This window comes from Euprymna scolopes, chromosome 36 (assembly GCF_053919585.1).
Source record: "Euprymna scolopes isolate OS-2025 chromosome 36, ASM5391958v1, whole genome shotgun sequence".
In the NCBI taxonomy this organism is placed as follows: Eukaryota; Metazoa; Mollusca; class Cephalopoda; order Sepiida; family Sepiolidae; genus Euprymna; species Euprymna scolopes.
The window spans coordinates 56771217-56791216 of NC_136517.1; the positions used below are offsets into that span (position 1 = coordinate 56771217).

The following is a 20000-nucleotide window of genomic DNA, read 5'->3' on the forward strand; positions in this document are numbered from 1 at the left end:
ACCCATTGACACTCACAAAACTAACTCCAAAAATATATTTGATCATTTTGTTTCTTTTTCGATACCATGCCCTGATTCACAACCCTGCTTCAGCTTTCTTTATTCTACCATGGTGAACAACTTCCTCTCCATGATTCTGCAGATAAACCCATTTCCTCTTTCTTTTGTTATCTTTTTTTCTTTTTTTCCTCTCTTGCTTCCTAATACTTGGAGGAGAGGTCATCGATAGTATCACATAAAGTGCAGTTGTCTATGTGTATGTGTGTATTTGGCTAAAACTAAAAAAAAAAAAAAAAAGTGATAAAACAGATACTGATGAAGTTGCTATATTCTTGATCGATGTTATCCTGGATGAATAATATCTAAAATTTAAAGAAATTTATTCATTCTCTGCGGATCAAATGAGTCAGGGAGTGTCGGTTTTTCAGTGATGGTGTGTACTAGTTGGGAAAGGAAATGCTGATTCATTCCCAGAGGAATCTATTATATAAACAAGTGTGTGTGTGTGTGTGTGTGTGTGTGTGTGTGTGTGTGTGTGTGCGTGCGCGCGCGCGCGTGTCCAACTAGAGAGGAATGGACTGGGTGGAAGTGAAAGAGGGGGGTGGGTGGGAAAAGGGAAGTAGATAGATAGAAATTTTAATAGAAATATGTTACACTTTTGTCCCGTGTAGCATAGGGTAGCCCTGCTAGTAAAATATATTAGTTAATTAAAATTAGATAATTCTGACTTATGGTGATTACAATGGATTAACACATCGGTTTGTTTACAAAAAGTAATCCCTATGGGGTGGTTGTGGAAGTCCTAATAGATTATCTTAGGAGATCCATCATTTCTAATTGTTATGGATAAGTTATGGTAATTCCTAATGTGATCTAGAATGTTCTCTCCTGATGTGTTAGTGTTTTATCTTTTTTTTTTCTTTTTTTTTTTTCAGTTTGATCAGGAAATCCACACCAGATGGAAAGATGCAATGAGCAAAGGATATTTCAAGTATAAACTAAATGATTTGGAAACACGGATTATACCTGGGAGAAGAGGATACATAGCACAGGTATGGTATTTGAAGGTTTATGGAAACGAGGAACTTTGTAAAATAAACATAGTGGAGCTTTCTAAAATAAATGATTTATCCAAATAAATGGAGAAGGGCTTATCAAAATAAATGGAGAAAGGCCTATTAAAATTAATGGGAAAAAGCTTATTAAGATAAATGGAGAAGGGCTTATCAAAATAAATGGAGAAAGGCTTATTAAAATTAATGGGAAAAAGCTTATTAAAATAAATGGAGAAGGGCTTATCAAAATAAATGGAGAAAGGCTTATTAAAATTAATGGGAAAAAGCTTATTAAGATAAATGGAGAAGGGCTTATTAAAATTAATGGGAAAAAGCTTATTAAGATAAATGGAGAAGGGCTTATTAAAATTAATGGGAAAAAGCTTATTAAGATAAATGGAGAAGGGCTTATTAAAATTAATGGGAAAAAGCTTATTAAGATAAATGGAGAAGGGCTTATTAAAATTAATGGGAAAAAGCTTATTAAGATAAATGTGAAAGGGCTTATTAAAATAAATCAGGAAGAGCTTATTAAAATAAATCAGGAAAAGCATATTAAGATAAATGGGGAAGGGCTTATTAAAATAAATGTGGAAGGGTTTATCAAAATTAATGGGAAGAAGCTTATTAAAATAAATGGGGAAGGGCTTATAAAATAAATGGGGAGATTTTTTTTTATATATAATGGTTTGAATTAACGTTTAAAATGCAAAAGTTAAGTATCATGGTTTAGTCGTTCTCTAAACAGAAACAATCATTTTGAACACACCCGTGTCATATCAAAGAACCTACTATTGATTTTATGTGCTTGTGTGGTAATAAAACTTCTCAAATGCACTTGTGATGTTAGGCTGTGTAAGGTGGTCAAAATCGCCTGTTTATTATTTCATTGGATTATTTCGATTATCAGTACTTATTGAAGACACTCCAATACAAAACTTATCTAAGAACACTGCCAAGCACAAAAAGTACTCTCATGTGATATTTCATAAAACTCGGCCCAGCCGTTTCGGAGTCCACAGGGAACGAACTCACACACACACACACATACAAAGTTCTGTTTACATAATAGTAAAGAAGCGATAGAGATTAAAAAAGGTGAATTTGTATATCCAGATCGTTGTTTATATATTCAATGCAAAAAAAAAAAACATATAAAATGTCATTGATTTTTATAAAGGTTTATATTTACAGTTCAAATTTTCTTTCATTTTTCTTTTTATTTGTGCATTTTGTACTTGTCTTTTCGTTGCTCACACAGCCTTTTGATCTCTGATTGGATTTTTTTTTTTTTACCTAGTTATGTACATTTCAATTTTTATTCTCTTCTCCATCGACTTTTTCTTTCTGTGTCTTTTTGTGCTTTTTTTCTTTTTCTCTCGTGTTTCTGTCTAGTTCAAAAGCGTGTCATTTGTGCATGTGTATATATATATGTATAGATGTGTTACACATTAGGGACCCTATGTCAGTAGCGATTAAGTTAGCTAGTGTGAATTTTGACAAGAGTTACATTTAGTGCACGTCAGGATAACCTTAATCTGCAAACAGACTCACTCCTAGAGACAGGTGACATAAAGTTAAGACAGAGGTTAGAGGTCAAATGCTGTAGATAAAACAGAGAGATGATGAAGAATTACATCACATTTTTGAGCGGAAAGAAACAAAATTTTTCAGCTTCTCTGTGGATGCCATGCAAACCAGACATGGATAATGATGTTGGAAACTGATAATCTTAGCGAATGTTACACATGTCTCTGTTCGTGTGCATCACTGATTTCATTAAGTTAGAAAGTTAAGAAGTAATTATTAAGATAATATTAGTCTCTTTCTCCTGAGTCGACTCTCTTCAAATAAAACCTTGAAGAAAACTCAGTGAGCGTCCGTAAACGTTACACACATGGGATCCACTATGTTGTATGCAGCCCACATCACAAAGGAGACCAAGACAAAGAATGACATGGACTCAATTTTATCTTGTAACAAGAAAATTTATTTCCTCATTCTCCCGCCACACGTAGCTTCTTTTTTTTTTTTTTTTTACACGGTGGTCACCACTTATCAAGGCCCGGAAGCCACTCAGGGATAAGGGTTATTGCAAGTACAGTACGTTAGTGTGGAGATTTAATGAAGTGTTTACTTAAGAGGGCAGTTCATTAGGAATTTGTTAACGTTGGACTTAAAGACATCCAAGTTGTAGTCAGGTGGGAAGCAGGCAGACGGAACAGAGTTCCACAGGCGTGCAGTTCTAAGAAAGAAGCTTTGTTCATGGAATCTACATTTTGGTTTAGGCACAGATAAAGAGTGGGGGAAATTTTTCACAGTGGATTCAGCTAGACGGGTGTTTTTTGTGAAGGATTGGCGAGGGGGGGGACCAGAGATTGGAGTTCAGACGAGCACTTGCCATGTTACTGTTGTGATGTCTCTCATGTGATCATCCCTTGCCCTCTCTTCTTTTGATAGTCTTTTTCCTTACAGTGACGTCATTTTGCATTTCGTATGTATTTGCATACTCACATCTGCACTCTGTTACACGTTTCTGTGCTACTTTCTTCATGAAAATAGTTTTATTTGTCTTAATTTAACAGAGGATGAAATGAAGAGCAACAGCGGCATAAGATAAGACAATGGTATAAACGCCTCACACATATGTATAAAGAATTCTTTTTTTGTTGTTAAAAATGTTACAGATGTTACATTATCATACTAATAAGAGACTTGTAGCGTTGCATGAGAAATTCTTCTACTCCATTGTAAATTACTTTCCCATTCTGTGTTGTGAATAGAAACTGCTATTTGTCAGTTTAACATGTAAGTAGTTGCTCAGTAGAAAATGAGGTCTCTCTCAAAGTAATGAATTAGCAGTTGTAGAGATGTTGCTTTTTTCTTTTCCTTTCTTTTCGTAACTAATAATAGAAGAAATTAAAAAAACTACAAATAACTTCAATATCTGCTCTGAGATTTGGTTTACATTTTTACAGAAATTTACAGTAGACAAGTATTTGATGTAAATCAGGCGAGCTCTGGGCGTATGTGTGTGTGTGTGTGTGTGTGTGTGTGTGTGTGTGTGTGAGATACTACGATACCATCATGTATCGTAGAAAAAGGAACCCCAAACATTGTCTGTCACTAGCTCTCTGGTTGTGTCACTTCCCAGTGATTTTCTTCTTTGCCCGAACTACTCTCACCTGCTGTTGACTCCAATCTCTCTGATTTATCTTGGGGGACCATTGATCTATCAATTGTGGCAAATTGGAAACTGTCTTCAATCGTCACTAACTCAAGAGTATCAGTAAATTGTCCCAAACTTTTGTAACCTGTCACAAAATTCACTGCCATTTCTAAAACAATCCATAAACTAACTCTAAATGTATCAACCTGTATGCCCGATCTTTTGTTCCAGTCACCAGCCACACGTTGATTAACAATCCTATTTCAGCTGACTTTGTGTTCCTTATTGAACAATTTCCTCTCCATTGTTTTTCTAAGCTTCCTATTGTTCTGCTGATGAACTTATTTTTTCTTTTTTTGTTATAGTTCTTCATTTTTTACTTTGGTGATGGGGGCATCTATAGTATCATGCACTAACCTATGCATTATACCAAAGTCATTGCAAAGCAAAAGTATTAGTGCCCCATGTCTCGCTGCCATGCAAGCAAAGTTACATCATCATCATCTTCAGTTTAACATCCATTTTACATACTGGTATGTATTGGATGGCTTTTAGAAACTGACTTCCAAACTAACTTATCTTTGGCCAAGTCTTTATTTATCCCTTTTTCTCTCGAGTCCATTATCACTTCCTCCCATGTTTTCTTTGGTTTTCTCCTGTAAACTGAACTTGCTACCTCAACTGTACTACATCTACTAACCCAAGAATGCTCATCCATTCTTTCAACATGACCATACCATCAAAGTCTCCTGTTCTGCACACATCTCTCTATACTGTCCATATGTAATATTCTTCTGAAGTCTTTGCTACTACCAGATCAGACTGTCTGAAGGTACTGACTTTCTGACTGAAAATGCATCAAGCATGGATGTTATTGTTTTTGTCCTTTCTCCTTGCAAAACTCAATCATGTTCTGCAAAGTCTAAATCAAAAACAACAATGTGAACTGAATTTGCTACCTCAACTGTTCTACATCTACTAACCCAAGAAATTTCATCCATTTTTTTTTCAATGTGATCATACCATTGAACTTTTCTTTCCTGCTTACATCTCTCTATATTGTTTGGATTTAATCATCCTTTGAGAGGATGAGTGTGTCTCTCAGCATCAAAGTTAACAGCATCTAGGCCATTGTTGAGATGGCTTGTTCCTTGTTGACTAAGTTCTACTTCATGTCCTGTGCAGTTCTAGGAGGTCCATCCTCAATTTGAGAAGGCATTAGTTTATTGCTAATTACCTGAAGCGCCTCTACTGAGGAATGCTGTTGGGGTTGCTATGCCCAGACATTTTTGTAGGCCAAGGTGCTCTTCTTCTAGGGCGCTAGTATTTCAAATAACATTTTTCGTCTCTTGTGTCACATCACTTGTAGTGGAAAATAGATAAATAACTTGATAATCCTCTTAAGTTATTACATTTAAGCCTGTCTTTAATACACACATTAGATTATCAGTCCAGTAATTATAGGAACAACTGAACCCATGAAAAAGAATTTTAAAAAATTATCTGTTGAATACATCCGGTGAACCAAGTGTAAGAGAAATACAAACAATTGCACTCAAAGGAACAGTTAGAATCTTAAACATATCTCAAATGAATCAAAATTTGATTAAAATTGTTCTTAGTTTTGATTATTGAAGCTAGTTCATTGATTTTCAAAGAATTCGTTTTTATAACTTATATTTTTAAACAAATTAAATCTAAAACTATCAATGCATATTCTGTTAATCTTTAAAATTGTTATTACACAAAGTATTTGATAACTCCTCTTAATATCTTTTTTTCGCCTTTTTTATTTTTAAACTTTTGGATTAATATCAGTTAAATGACATAATTTTCACGTTATAGAAATATTTTTCAAAGAAAAAATTGTAAAATGGAGAGGAACAGTTTGCCCAGCGTTACAGTTTTCAAGGGAAGAAAATTAATTTTTAAAATTGTTATTACACAAAGTTAACAATTCATGTTATGTTATGTAGTCCTGGGGGGGGGGAGTGTTGTGTACTCAGTTCGTCTGATAGATGGTCTCTGATTGAACAAGCTAGAAAGGAAGTCAAATGCTTGCACCAATCAGAACCGAGCTTAGAAATTAAGCACAAATTTCAAATTATAATGGCAGCTGCTGCTGCTTGTAGCACCGTTGCTGCGGACACATTATTTTGTGATCAAAAGCTGAGAACGATATGATCATTTCTGAGCAAAGATGATCAGAAAAGAAAAATAAATTACTGTTAGCTAACAATTATACAACCTGCCGCGGTATCAATCATGTGATCTACAGACTTTTTTAGCATAAAAAACAAAAAAATGTCGAACTGGTAATACCTAATGTGGTATTAGCCCTGGGTGAGCTATGCTGACTTCCTCTGAAGGAGGAAGTTTACAGGGAATATTAAATTCGCAAGCAGTTTCCAGGCGCAAATATATCTCAATAGCAGGAATATGACATACAATGCCCAGCATTTCCAAATGGTCACCCATCTAGTACTGGTCAAGCTCCACGTTGCTTAACTTCAGTGATCTAACTGTTATGTAGTCGGGGGGGGGGGTCATATCGGAGACACATAATACATAGAAGAAGATAATGACACTTATATACTGTTTACATCATGACGATGACTGTGATGATAATTCTTTTATCATATTATAATACAGAGCTGAGATAGACATTTATACAGCCTTTTAACTCATCAGAGTGAGGGGGGGGATACAAAGAAAATATCAATTTGTAAAGTGGAGAGGAGTAATTTGCTGTGACAGTTTAATCTTACATATAATTACTCAACTAAGTTTTTAAAAACAAGTTTTTAAATAAGTGGAAGTGAAGGAGTATGTTCACATTAAATTGAAACTTCTGCATGTTAGTACATCAGGGAAGCAGGAAACAGGGATGGAATTCCAAAGTCTAGCCGTCTGAAAGAAGAAACTATTAGAGTAGAAGGTTTTCTGGCATCTACAGTGAAGGAGTCGGATTTTGTTGCATGATAGGTTTGCCGAGGGTATATACGTCAAGGGAGTACAAGTGCTATGAGTTCGTCAGAACACATTCCGTTAAAGTACTTGTAAAACAAGCACAAGGATGCAACATTGATAACTCTAAGAATGAGAGACAAGTCGTGGATGCACCAGCCGAGATGTGGCAACAATACTCCATGCATGGGTAAATGATAACTTTGTAATTATAAGCTGAGCTATCTTCAATTAAAATTTTGTGCATATGTGAGAAAAATATAAAATAAATGAGTGATTCTGCTGTGAAAACTGAAATTCAGTGAATTGGCAAAATAAATGGGAATCAATTTAGGATTAGGTTAGGGTCAGATTAAACGTAGCAATCTAGTCCCTCTAAAAGTTATACAGGTGAGTTTTTGTTTCAAAACTTTTACTTGGATTAATTAAGTTAGCTAGTGTGAATTTTGACAAAGGTCATACTTAGTTCATGTTATGATAACCTTAATCTGCAAACAGAATTGTTCCTAGAGACGGGTGATATAAAATTGAGGTAGGTGACAGTAGGTCAAACAGTAGAGATTTACATGCTGCCCACCTCAGCATAATGTGACACAAAGTTGAGAAAGTGAGGATGCCAAGCAAGCTCCCTTAAAGGAAGGGCACTCTTATCTAGCAAAAATTGACTGGGTACCGCCGTTGGCATTCCTCCGTCAGAGTGCCTCAGGCAGCAAACAATAAATTTACCCCACCCAAAAGTTTTTATGGCAGAATCCTGAGTGATACCCAGACGAGGTACCTTAGTCTGACAGGTACTGGGCCAGTTCCTGGCGCCGCACCTTTCGAGCTGATTGTCACAGAATAGATTCTTGATTGGTACTTTCTACCCAAATTTCCAAGCAACCGAAGCAACAAAGAGACTCTATGGAAATATGGCACAAACTTTAACAAAGACTTTTCATATCTATTTGCGTAAGTATACTTTAATAATTATGTTTCAGTTTGAAGAAATATGGTATAATAAAATTATTGGGTGTTCGTTCGCGCCTGACCTCCATAGAATTTAAAAGTTTAACAAGGTTTTTTAAAAGGGGTGAGGGTCCACAATAACACCTTAATTTTAATCTTAATTCACGTTAGCTTTTATTCATTTTTTGGAGTTGAATCATATTGTGTCGAATTAATTCACCTCATAAATTCATGTTCTTATTAAAGTGAAAGCCAAAAAAGAAAGTCGGAACTTTAGACAATTCTCGACACAAATTTTGCATAACTCTGTTTTTTTCCTTATCTACTTGCATGTGGCACTCTTTTGAAAATAGACAAATAGATAAATAATAAAAAAAATAAGAACGTTACTTGTTATCGTGTCAAAAGAAGGAAAAAATCCTGCTCACGTGATTATGTGTCTTTTTAAAAACATTTGCATAGCCGTTTTATTTTTATATCTGTTTAAGCTTTTTTGTCAGTGTACTAGAAGGAATTCAGTTGATTACAACCCTTTCTGCGTGTTCTTTACATTACAATAGCACAACCCTGAATCCGACGGCGCAATACTACACCGTTCAATACTGTAAAACTAAAACGAACCTGTTCTGCTTGAAAAGGGCGCCATTTTATTCTTATTCATATTTATATCGATTCTTTGCTTTAAAAAACTAAAGTAATTACGTGTTTATTTTTTTGATATCCCATTTTGGTGTTTCGGATTATTTTACTAAAGTAAAGTAAAGCTTCATTATTTTTCAAAACTGTTTTTGTTTATTTGTTTTTCGATATTTCGCCGATATTATTTAGTAAGAGTGTTTAGCAGAAAAGCCAACAAACGACTACCTGAAAAAATAAATATACAAGAAATAAATGTTACCATAGTCAATAAAAGTTCAGTTCATGTTTTTTTTTTATTTTGAAATAGTTTTTAATGCTCTTTACTTGAAATAATTTCAGCGAACCGAAATTAAAATGAAATTTGAGGCGATAACTACTTAAATGAATTTTTATATAAACTACACATGCCATAATCGAATATTCCTCAAGCACAAAGTAACGGAAAACATTAGAATATGTTTATAAATATTCCTTACATTGTCGAAACTCTCTTAAATTGTTAACACAGAATGCTCAGGTGCCCCTCCTTCAAATTGAAAACGGGGTTCTCCATTTCAAAGTCACTGCCATTTTGATTTTGATTTTAAACCGGTTCATGAATTAAAAAAAAAAAAACTTTTTTTACAAACTACTTAAAAATACAAACCAATGAACTTTTCTACCATAAAAGTAACTTTTCTTGACTATGGTAACATTTATTTCTTATATATTTATATTATTATATATATAACATTTTCTCTTTGTAAGGAAACATCATTTTGTTGGTTACTCTTGGTTACAAATGGAAACAAAGTTGATATAAAAAAATATATTTTCGTGAAAATTATCTTTACTTTCATCATATTTTGCTTAGGGTAAAATTTTTGAGTATCAAAACCTATCTCTTTACAACCCCCTCCTTTTGATAACCTATCATACTTTCATCAATCACAGTCCATTTTCTGTAGGCTGTTTTTGAACCCAGTCAACGATGGGTACTTCTGCTAGTATATATCTTCTTCTCTATCTCTATATAAATAAAATGAACTCATTTTTTCACGTCGGATTTTGACCTTAATAGGATTAAAAATCAAGATATTTCATGCAAATATAATATGCACAAACGGCAGAACAATATCTGAGGTGTGTTATAGGCTTATTATTTCTCAAATTCCTCGATAATCTTAGATTTCTATACTTTTTCTGCTGAGAAGTCACGGCCAAAATCGGTTAAGATCAATGGAAGTGGTAAAATATTTTCTCTCTAATAAATTCCTCCTCCCCCTGCCACCACTTAACACCGTTTGGGGATCGTTCACAAGGAACAGTTGAGAAGAGAACACCGGTTTGGCTTCGTAGTTCTTTCATGTGAAGTTATTTAAAATCACTAAACTAAGCTGCAGTGCTCTGTGGCGTAGTGGTTAGCTTGCTGGACAATTCACATTATATTTTCATGTTCGCGCCGACCTACCGTAGTCGTTTTTTTTTTTTTTTTTTTTTTTCCTAAACAACTGGAATGGACTTTTCTTGGTGGCCGAACTGTTAACGTTGCAGATGTTTTTTTTTTTTGTTTTTTTTTCACACTTTATTTTCCTACTTTTACTCATGACTCCGGGTTTGATCCTTCCTACTTACCTACCATAACATTTTTTAAAACTCCCCCCCCCCCGCCCCGGAAACAAACACTCGGGCAACGCCGGGTACCCCCGCTAGTATATATATAAAATTCAAATGTATTGAACTAAAAATCAATACTTTTTCAAAAGTTCTCAACAGCGTAGAGCTTTTATAAGTAAAATTATATAAACATCCGAAAATTCCTGTGTAGATTAATCAACGTTTTGACGATGTTAACTGTCTCGTCCACAGTTTAATAATCTTAAAGTAATTAAATTAATGAAATTAAATGAAAGTGAAATTTAAAAGTAGACGACTAAAAAGGTAAAATAAAATATAAAGTAAAATCAAAAAGATTTATAGAAAAAGATAAAAAAACAAATAAAAGCAACTTATTTGCAAAGATTTGCAAATATATTTAAGTAAAAATTTGGAATTAAATTCTGTAAATTAACAATTTACAATAAATTTATTTTTCTACAAGGAATACAAAGATCTAACGTTTTTTTTTCGTTTTTCATAGAGTTTCAATAAATAACTTATATCATCAGAGGAAACGTCATTAGCAAAATAATATTCATAGGTAGTCTATAAATTTTGCTGATTAGCACATAAACTGAAGACTAAAGTTTGGACGAAAATTTATAGGAGGCAGAAATTAAAAGGACTCAAGATGAAATCCAGGCTCAATGAATAAAAGGAGAAACATGATAGTATAATCTAGCATCATAAAAACCATGGTGGTATAATCCAAAGCAAAGAAAAAATTTGATGTTCATATATATATATATATATATATATATATATATATATATATATATATATATACATACTCATTGTTAAACTCACTACTCGCTCAGCAGCCGCCAATAGCGTAATGGTTAGGAGCTTTGACTGTCGTACAGACGGTCGGGTTTCAATCCTGGCTTGAGGTAGTTGCCTGTCTAGCCGCACTGATGAGCTGTGAAACAGCGAAACAGTACTGTATGTGGATGACTATATATATATATATATATATATATATATATATATATATATATGCTTATTCAATTATATTTCACTCTTTATAAACTAATCCTTGTATTTATCTAGTTCAATGTATGTTAAATATAACTACAGAGCATATACAAATAAATGACAAAAAATCTATATTCCAAATTTCAAGGTATTTACATCTTGCCGTTTATTTCTTTCAGCATGTTAAAATGTTCAATTCTTGTTTCATAGCGCAGAAGCAATCATATAATTATTATGTCAATTTTTCAATATCTTCGGCTTCCAGCTTGACTCATCAGAAGACTAAGAACTCATTAATTCCAAAAATAAAAAAAAGAATGTGGGCATAATTACATAAATCAACAAAAAAAACAACAAAAAAAAAAAACGCAAAAAATGCAATAGTGTTTTATGATATTTACGCTATCTTTGATTTTTATGGCAGAGCTATTCACGCCTTACAAATGTATAAATATAACGTGATCATATTGTTTTAATCAACACTAAAAATAATTTATATAATACTTTTTAATTTGTTATTTATAAATAGTTAATATTTATTGTTTAAAATTGAATCTAGAATATGTGTATTTAGGCTTTTATACACAACTATTATTAAATCATTTCTCTCTGATAGGTTAATAAGAGTAGTGGTTGATGGGCAGAAATCAGAAGCTCACAGTATTAATGCTGGAGTTTCTCAGGGGTCCAACTCTCTTCCTGATCTACATCAATGATCTTCTAAATCACATCCTTAGATCATTCGTAGACATTTATGCTGACAACACCACCATCTATGGCAGCACATCAAAGACTGTAAACAAAAGAATTCTCTCTGATTCTCTCTCCTCTGATATTGAGCACGTGGTAGAATGGGGAAAGAGGTGGCTGGTTACTTTTAATGCATCTAAAACCAAGCTTCTATCTTTCCATCATCACTGCTTTGATCCCCATCTGGCATCAATCGAAATGAATGGCTCTTGTCTTGGGGAGGCTCCATGTTTTGACAAACTTCTGGACTTGACCTGTACTCCTAATCTGAAATGGAACACATACATCAAATCCGTTGACAAGGTTGCTAGAAAATGATGGGACCCTTCTATCGATCCAGTACATATCTCACTACTGATGCACTTCTCTACCAGGTACGTCCAAAGATGGAGTACTGTTGCTACATCTGGGCAGGAACTGCTAGAAGCAGCTTATCCTGTCTTGACAAGATTCAAAATAGACTTAGTAACCTAGTAGGAGAAAATTATTTTGTATGTGTGTGCTGTAGGGTGGATTAAACCATACACAATTTCTTCATCTATTTTTCTTTTTCTTCCTGTTTCCAATATTATCTTGTGAGGTTCTCATATTGTCTTTTTTTTTTCAGAGTTGTTATTACTAGTAATATTGTTTTCATAATTCATACAACTTATTACCATATTGTATGAAATAATGTAGGATGGTTTCATTGTTGATACTTGTTAGTGTAGGAAGTAACAATTACTGCTCGTTGGAAGATTTGAACCCAGTTATAAGGTCACTCTTGACTTTGTAGGCTGGTATTTTACCTTCAGGCCATCAGAAATTAACATAGGAATCAAGGAAAATTAACTATCTATAAATGTATCTAAATATTTCCTTTTTCTTCCAGTTAAACCCACAAAGGTTTACAGAGAGACGAAAAGCCCAGGATATCCAAAGTGTCAACCAAAAATTTGATCCGAGCAAATTTAATTTTACGAAGATTGCAAAACAGGAAGTGCTTTTATATCCGATTGGATCACATTGGTCAGAAAGTAAACCAGTGACACCAGCCACTACGTCGCTCTCTGACATCTTCAAACATGTAAGTATAATCAGTTTTTATCTGAACTTTGCAGATAAGAAGCAGGGAAATTTGATGTTGCCCAGGTAAAGACATATTTTTTAAGGGCTACATCAAATGGATACCATAATACTTAGTTTGCTACACCTTCTCATAACAAAGGTCCATACAAAATTGCAGCCAAATTGGACTAGTAGTTTTTGAAAAAAACTTCTAGAGTAAAAGTGGTATTGTAGTGACTAATTCCTCTTAATCCTTAAATTTCAACCAGATCAATCCAGTAGTTTTCCTAACATTTACTGATCTCAACGGTGAGGGGGTAGGATTTTGCTGCTTGTCGAGTTGGTATGTATGTCGATGAGGCACAAAGTGTTATGAGTTCATCAGAGCACATTCCATTAAAATACTTGTAAAACAGTCACAGAGATACAAGATTGTGGCGATGGGAGAGGGGTTGGAACTTGGTTGATAGTGCGGAACGTATTAGGTTGTTTTTTTTTTATCCTATCTAAGAGTGAGAGACTAGTGTTAAATTCATCAACCTAGTTATGAAACAATACTCCATGCATGGGAAATTGTGGTTTTGTAGGAATAAATAATACGTGTGAGTAATTTTTTAGCATAGTAGAGGGAGCTCACCTTCTTTGCAGGAACCTTGACAATGTCTTCAGTGTATGTGTTCTAATTGAGATTTCCTGTGAATGTTACGTCAAGGACTTTTAATGAAAAGCTTTCAGCTTGTATGTTATTATTATTCATGGTAATCAGTGGTTGAGGTTTCTTGTAATTGTTAAAGGAAAGAAGCTTAGCCTTAGTAGCATTATGTTGCATAGGGGTACATATTAAGGAGATGACACGGGTGTTCATATTGGAGACAATACATATAACGGATATAATGATAGTGATAATGAAGGAGAGAGAAGATATTTATACAGTTCTGGGATGCTTGGGACTTCATATATATATACTGACTGGAGATGTATACAAGTTCTTAACACAGATTAGAGGAGAGGGAGATACTTCACTTATGATGATGGTAGGGACACTTAACTTCGAAAGGTTTACACAAGAGTTCGTTATAATTGATTATAAACACATTACCTTTTTCTGTTGTAACTGAATGACGACACAAGACAACACGTACAAATGATGACTTGTTTATTTATCGGATCGACCGGTCGAATGAACGTCAGGAATTCACTTGTATCTACATGGTTAAATGTTCTCTCTTCACTCCCGAGGGATTAACTGACCAACTCTCTGGTTCTCTTGCTGACTCTCTGACTGACTAGCTGACTGAAATTCGAACCCATAATATGGAGAAATGTCCTTCGTCTATGACGTCAGAAGTGTGCTTTTCAAACGTGACTAATTTCATGTGGTTATGCATGTGTTTGTCCAAAACGCACTTCTGCACACAAAAGAGTCCTTTCCTAACCTATTTTTTAACAATATATTTTTAATTTTCATTGTTCATTCTTTTACTGACATATTTAATATTCAGAATTAACAATAGGGTTAATTTCTCACATTCTATTTCTTAACTTTGCCTCCAGGGTTCGATTCTAGGCTTATCCTAATCTCATTTTCAATTATTTAATATTCTTCTTATTTACATGGAAAGGGGACAGCCTTTCCCTGTAACAATTAGTCTTATTTATTTTGTTATTGAAAATGTTACGCATAATTTAAAGAAATAAAAAGCAAAGCAAATCGTGGGTAAATACATCACTGGGCAATGTTGAATCGGTACAGTATGTCTAAAGTATCATAAATGGAAAGCTATGTTTTCTTGCTTCATTTAAGACAATATTTTTCTTTTTTGCCTTTTTGTTTAACCAGGATGAAAATATGATTATCGTTAATGTGAGTCCCTTGGAATTTGGACATTGTTTGATTGTACCTCAAGTGAATCATGATTATCCTCAAGTAAGTTTTCTTTCGACGTTTGATATATTTCACCATGATTTATTAACAACAGAAGTAACTTTAATCTAAATAGCATAACTTATTAAAAAAAATATCTATTTTTATATACCAAAGCTAAAGGTTTCCCTAACTTTTCTTTTTTTTTTTCACATATATGGTAATCACACAAAATACATGTTAAAATATTCCTCAGTTTTGAGATTGAGTTATGTTTGAAAAGAAAATAACTTTGGCACTTATACAGAACTAGCTTGGGTTCCCGGCATTGCCCGAGTGTTTGGAAGTGTGTGTTGAGCAAAATAAAAAAAAAAAAAAAAAAAGCGGTAGCAGGCAGGCAGGCTCAAACCCGTACTGTGAAGGAGGAAAAGAATGTGAAAAAAAAAAGTGACATGTTTGCTGTTGCAGCCATCACCAAACCAGAAGTGACATAGGTTTAAATTAAGCCTAGACAATTGAAAAGAAGGGATGACTTTCTAAAATATTGGCGAAAAAAGCAACCCCCTCCCTGTAGAAAAGTGCCCAGTTGAGGGTGAAAGAATTAATGTCTTTAGCCAATTTTTATTTTATTTTGGAAATAATGAATAAATATTGATTTTTTTTTCTTCATTTTTTGCAGGCCATAACCACATTTGGACTGACACTAAGTTTGGAGTGCTTGCTACTCAGTAAGCATCCGTAAGTCGAATACTTTGTTATATTTTCTCCATGCAAAAATTGCTTGGGGGTAACATAATGTTAAATATCAGGTTTTGGTGTACTGGAAATGACACCTGGCAGAAATAAAACCTACTTGAGAACAGACACACACCTTGCCGAAAGAAACAAAGCATGGTTGATTGACGTAGAAACAGAACTCTTTGTAAAAAAAAAAAAAACATATGGAGATTGGATGAAAAAAGTCTGATTAAATATTAGCAGATATTAAGAAATTGAAGCGTAAAAACTTTTACCAAAATAACTTGAAAAGGGCTGATATGCCATAAAGCAATCCAACCAAACAAATTTTAAACTGAGTTAATTGACTTTGTTAATTTTAGAGAAAAAAAGGGAGCTTCTTCAGTGTTACACTTAGATGGAATGTGTCTGTTAGATAGAAAAAGCCTAAAAAATTTATGATGTACTTACTTGTCAAGGAAAATGAATACTGTTCACCAAAATTTACGTAAATTTATCCAGTAGAAATATTTAATAAAATCTATTCAAGCATTAATAGTATACAGATAATCATCACAATTATTCAAGGAAGAAAATTCCTTTTTTGTTATTTTGACCCCACTTTAAATCTTTATGAAAATAATACATTATTGATGGTGTCTTGTTCACATGGCTTACACAGAGAGACTGATTTAAAAACCAGTGTTTCAGCTCCAAAAACATGACATCATTCGTCATATCTTCATATTTCTGTTTTGTCTACTATTTTACTTGCTGCCCTCTGCCTTGACTTTATGTGACTCATCTCTGGAAACGAATCTGTTTTGTAGATCTGGATTATTATTATGCACTTGGTGTGACCCTTGTCTAAATTCACACTAGCTAAGTTAATCACCATTGACATAGGGCCCCTAATATATAACACAAAGACAGCTTGAGTCTTGTTTTTTGATGACAATTTGTTTTCTTCTCTTTCCTTATTTTCTTCTTTTTTTTTTATTTAAATAACATTGGTCGTAAATGCGCTCAGTAAAGAACAGCACAAAATCATTTAGGGTTTTTATTTTTCTTCTTTATGAAAGCATTTTCCATTCTTCTTCATTATTGTAGCAAAATTCGAAGATGGAAATATTAAATTGGTATCTACTAGTGATGAGAAGATTCCAATATTTTTCAGATGCCAATACAATTACCAATTCTGATTCTTTATAAATCTCTAAATATTTAAATATAGAGTTATTATTTTTTTCATAATTATCTTACAGTAAATGTTAAATGTGTGGATGTTTTTTCAAAAGAAAAATACACTTCCAGGGGATAATCTATAAAATTTAGTTTTAATGATAGTTTAAAAGCAATAAATATTTACTATTTTATCATTGCTACTAATAGTGGACAATTTTATTTAAAACGAAATCACATAAAAAAAACAAAAGAATCGTTTTTGGCATTGGGACATAGGCACAAATTTTTCTGATTCTGATACCCCAAAAAGTTCCAATTTTTCTGATTCCTGATTCTGATTAATCATCCCAACACTAGTATCTACTGAATTGCCATGTCACAGTATTAAAATATCCAAAAATTATGAAAAACGATAAGGTAGAAAATTATTAATGAAAACAGATTTTGAAGACAATTAGCGAAAATTGAGTTTTGTTAAATTGGCCTAAGATTTTCAGTTTTCAGAAAATATTTGTCTCCCTTCTGTTACAATTAGAACTTTCTGGTTTCTTTTTTTTTGCAAAACTCAAGTTTCGCTAATTGTCTTTGAAAACTATTTTCATTTTCATTAATAATTAATTTTCTACCTTTTTTTTTTTTTTTTTTACATAGGCATCACCACTTATCAAGACCAAGAGGCCACTCAAGGATAAGGATTACCTTATTGTTTTTTTGTAATTTTTGGATATGTTCATTACTTTGACATGACAATTCAGTAGATATAATTGGTTTCACTTGAAATTCAATATTTCAATTTTCAAATTTATCTACAATAACAAAGAAGAACTACATTTTCTCTTCAGAAAGATCAGATGCGTTGATCTTCTTGGCCAGGATTTCATTTGATTTCTTACTCCACTTTTTAAACTTGGAGTATTAGTAACAAAACAATAGCACCTTCTTTTGTGCAATAGATATAACTGCTTTTTTTCTTTTTTTTTTTTTTTTTTGTTTCTAAGTCTTTTTGGTTCCCCAATAAGAAGAGGGTGGACCTGTCAATTCACTCTTGTCTGTTTGTCCATACGTCTGTCTGCACTTTTCTCAATAACTATGCCTTGGAATTTTTTGAAATTTTGCACAAACATTAAACATGACATGAGTAAAAAAGTAACAGAACAGATTTTCCGGGAAAACTCCAGTTGCCCACCTCCTTTCAGATTAAAATGGCTAAAATTGGTACTTTTGTGCTTATTTAAAAAAATTGATGCCTTGGATTGTTATAAAACTTTCTGAAAAGTTGTAGCTAACTGATTTCTGTATAATTTTGTTTGTCTATACTTCACGATAACTCTTGGGTGTGGTGTGCTCTTTTAGGGCTAATAAAAACACTCCATTTTTAGGACTATTTTACCATATTTGTCCAAAATTTTCTGTGTATGTCTACTTAGCAGTTTTGCATGGTGCTGAACTCAAATTTAAATATGTTAAGGCCTTGGGGACTTTTGGGGTTAAATGAGGTGGGGGGGACAATGAAGGACTTAGTCATTTCTTTTTTTGTATGGTGTAAAACTCAAATTGACATATGTTAAGGCCTAAAACTGCACCGTTTGTTCATTTTCACCAGGATTTCACGTCCCCTATGGACTTTTGAGGCTAAATTGGGGGGGGGGAGGCAATGCTTAACTTAGTAATTTTTCCTCATGCCTCGTTCACTGTGCACTCATGGGGGACCATGCATTCTTCACTTGTTTTTTTTTTTTTAAATAGCTCCAGGCAAGGTATGAAACCACCTGATGTAAGGAGCTAAAAAGAAAAGCTACTACTTCAGGATAAAAAACTAGCCAATAATAAATGTTATATGCGTAGATTCCGACCCAGAAAATAGCAATTCTTCCCCCTTTGTCAGAAACATTGCTCATGGAATGTAAGAACTAAAGGACAAAATGAGGGAAGCGAGAGTTACAAAGCTTCTGAGAGTAAAGCCAAGGTTCACTTGCCACTCTTCTAAATGTTGCTAGAAATAGGGGGCCAGTACCTTTTTTTTTAATCGCGATCTGATGCCTGATCCTGGTTGAACTCTATCATGAATGGAGTGCCACTTGAGAGGCAGTACGGTTTATACAATTACTTACCTCTTCTCGCTTGGTTGAGGATCCCTTTTTATCCTGGTTGCCAGCCTGCCAGTATTTAGTCTTAGTTTTATTCATATTTTCATCAGTTTTTTTTTTTACCAAAGGGAGAGGGTCACTGCTTATCAGGACCCAAAAGCCACTTGAGAATAAGGATTAATGAGTGTCGGTTTGCTAGTGAGAGAACATTGTGATTATCAGTAGTGGTAGAACTTGGGTAATGTTTGTTTATTAAAAACGACAGCTCAGCAGGAACTTGAAAACAGCCATGTTATAGTCAGCTGGTAAGCAGCTCCACAGTATTGTGTCCCAAAGATTGGTTGTTCTAGGAAAGATACTATACTCATTGTCCATGTTTTTTTTTTTATTTGTTATTAAAAGTTGTCCTCTATTAATATCTTGAAGATGCTGATTTGTGCCCCAAAATTACAAACTTTTGCATTTGTAATTATGGCTGACTTTTGTTTTTTTTGTTTTTGTTTTTTTGTTTTTTTTGTAAGATTATTACCTTTATTTCTTGCAACAGTGGATTCCGGATAGGTTTCAATAGTTTGTGTGCCATGGCATCAGTAAACCATCAGCACTACCATTGTTATTATTTGAATCAGCAATTGCCTGTTGAAAAATGCGTGAGTATGTTTTTTTTTTATTAGGAAGTCACTGCTTATGAAAGTTCAAAAGCAATAGATTGGATAAAGGTTAATGCATGTCAGAATGTCAGTGGAACAATATTGTTATGATTGGAAGTGGTAGAAATTGGTTAGAATTTAATGATTTAAGAAGACAACTCAACAAGAACTTGTTTACATTGGATTTGAAAACGATGATACTATAGTAAGCTGGAAATCAGTTTCATGGTATAAAATTTCACAAAAAATGTAATAATTGTATAAATATGATTATTATTAAAAAAAATGTAATAATTGTATAAATATGAT

At 33.5% G+C, this 20000-nt stretch overlaps 1 protein-coding gene across 4 annotated transcripts in view; it reads left to right on the top strand.

Annotated features, from left to right (window-relative positions):
- Positions 1-20000, top strand: part of LOC145260514 (GDP-D-glucose phosphorylase 1-like) — a 119635-nt gene that overhangs the window by 40648 nt on the left and 58987 nt on the right. For all 4 annotated transcript variants that reach the window (XM_080118645.1, XM_080118646.1, XM_080118644.1 and 1 more), the window contains exons 3-7: positions 936-1052; positions 13013-13207; positions 15029-15115; positions 15732-15790; positions 19589-19691. In XM_080118645.1, coding sequence (XP_079974771.1) covers positions 936-1052; positions 13013-13207; positions 15029-15115; positions 15732-15790; positions 19589-19691 — 561 coding nt within the window. The remainder of the gene's footprint in view (positions 1-935; positions 1053-13012; positions 13208-15028; positions 15116-15731; positions 15791-19588; positions 19692-20000) is intronic.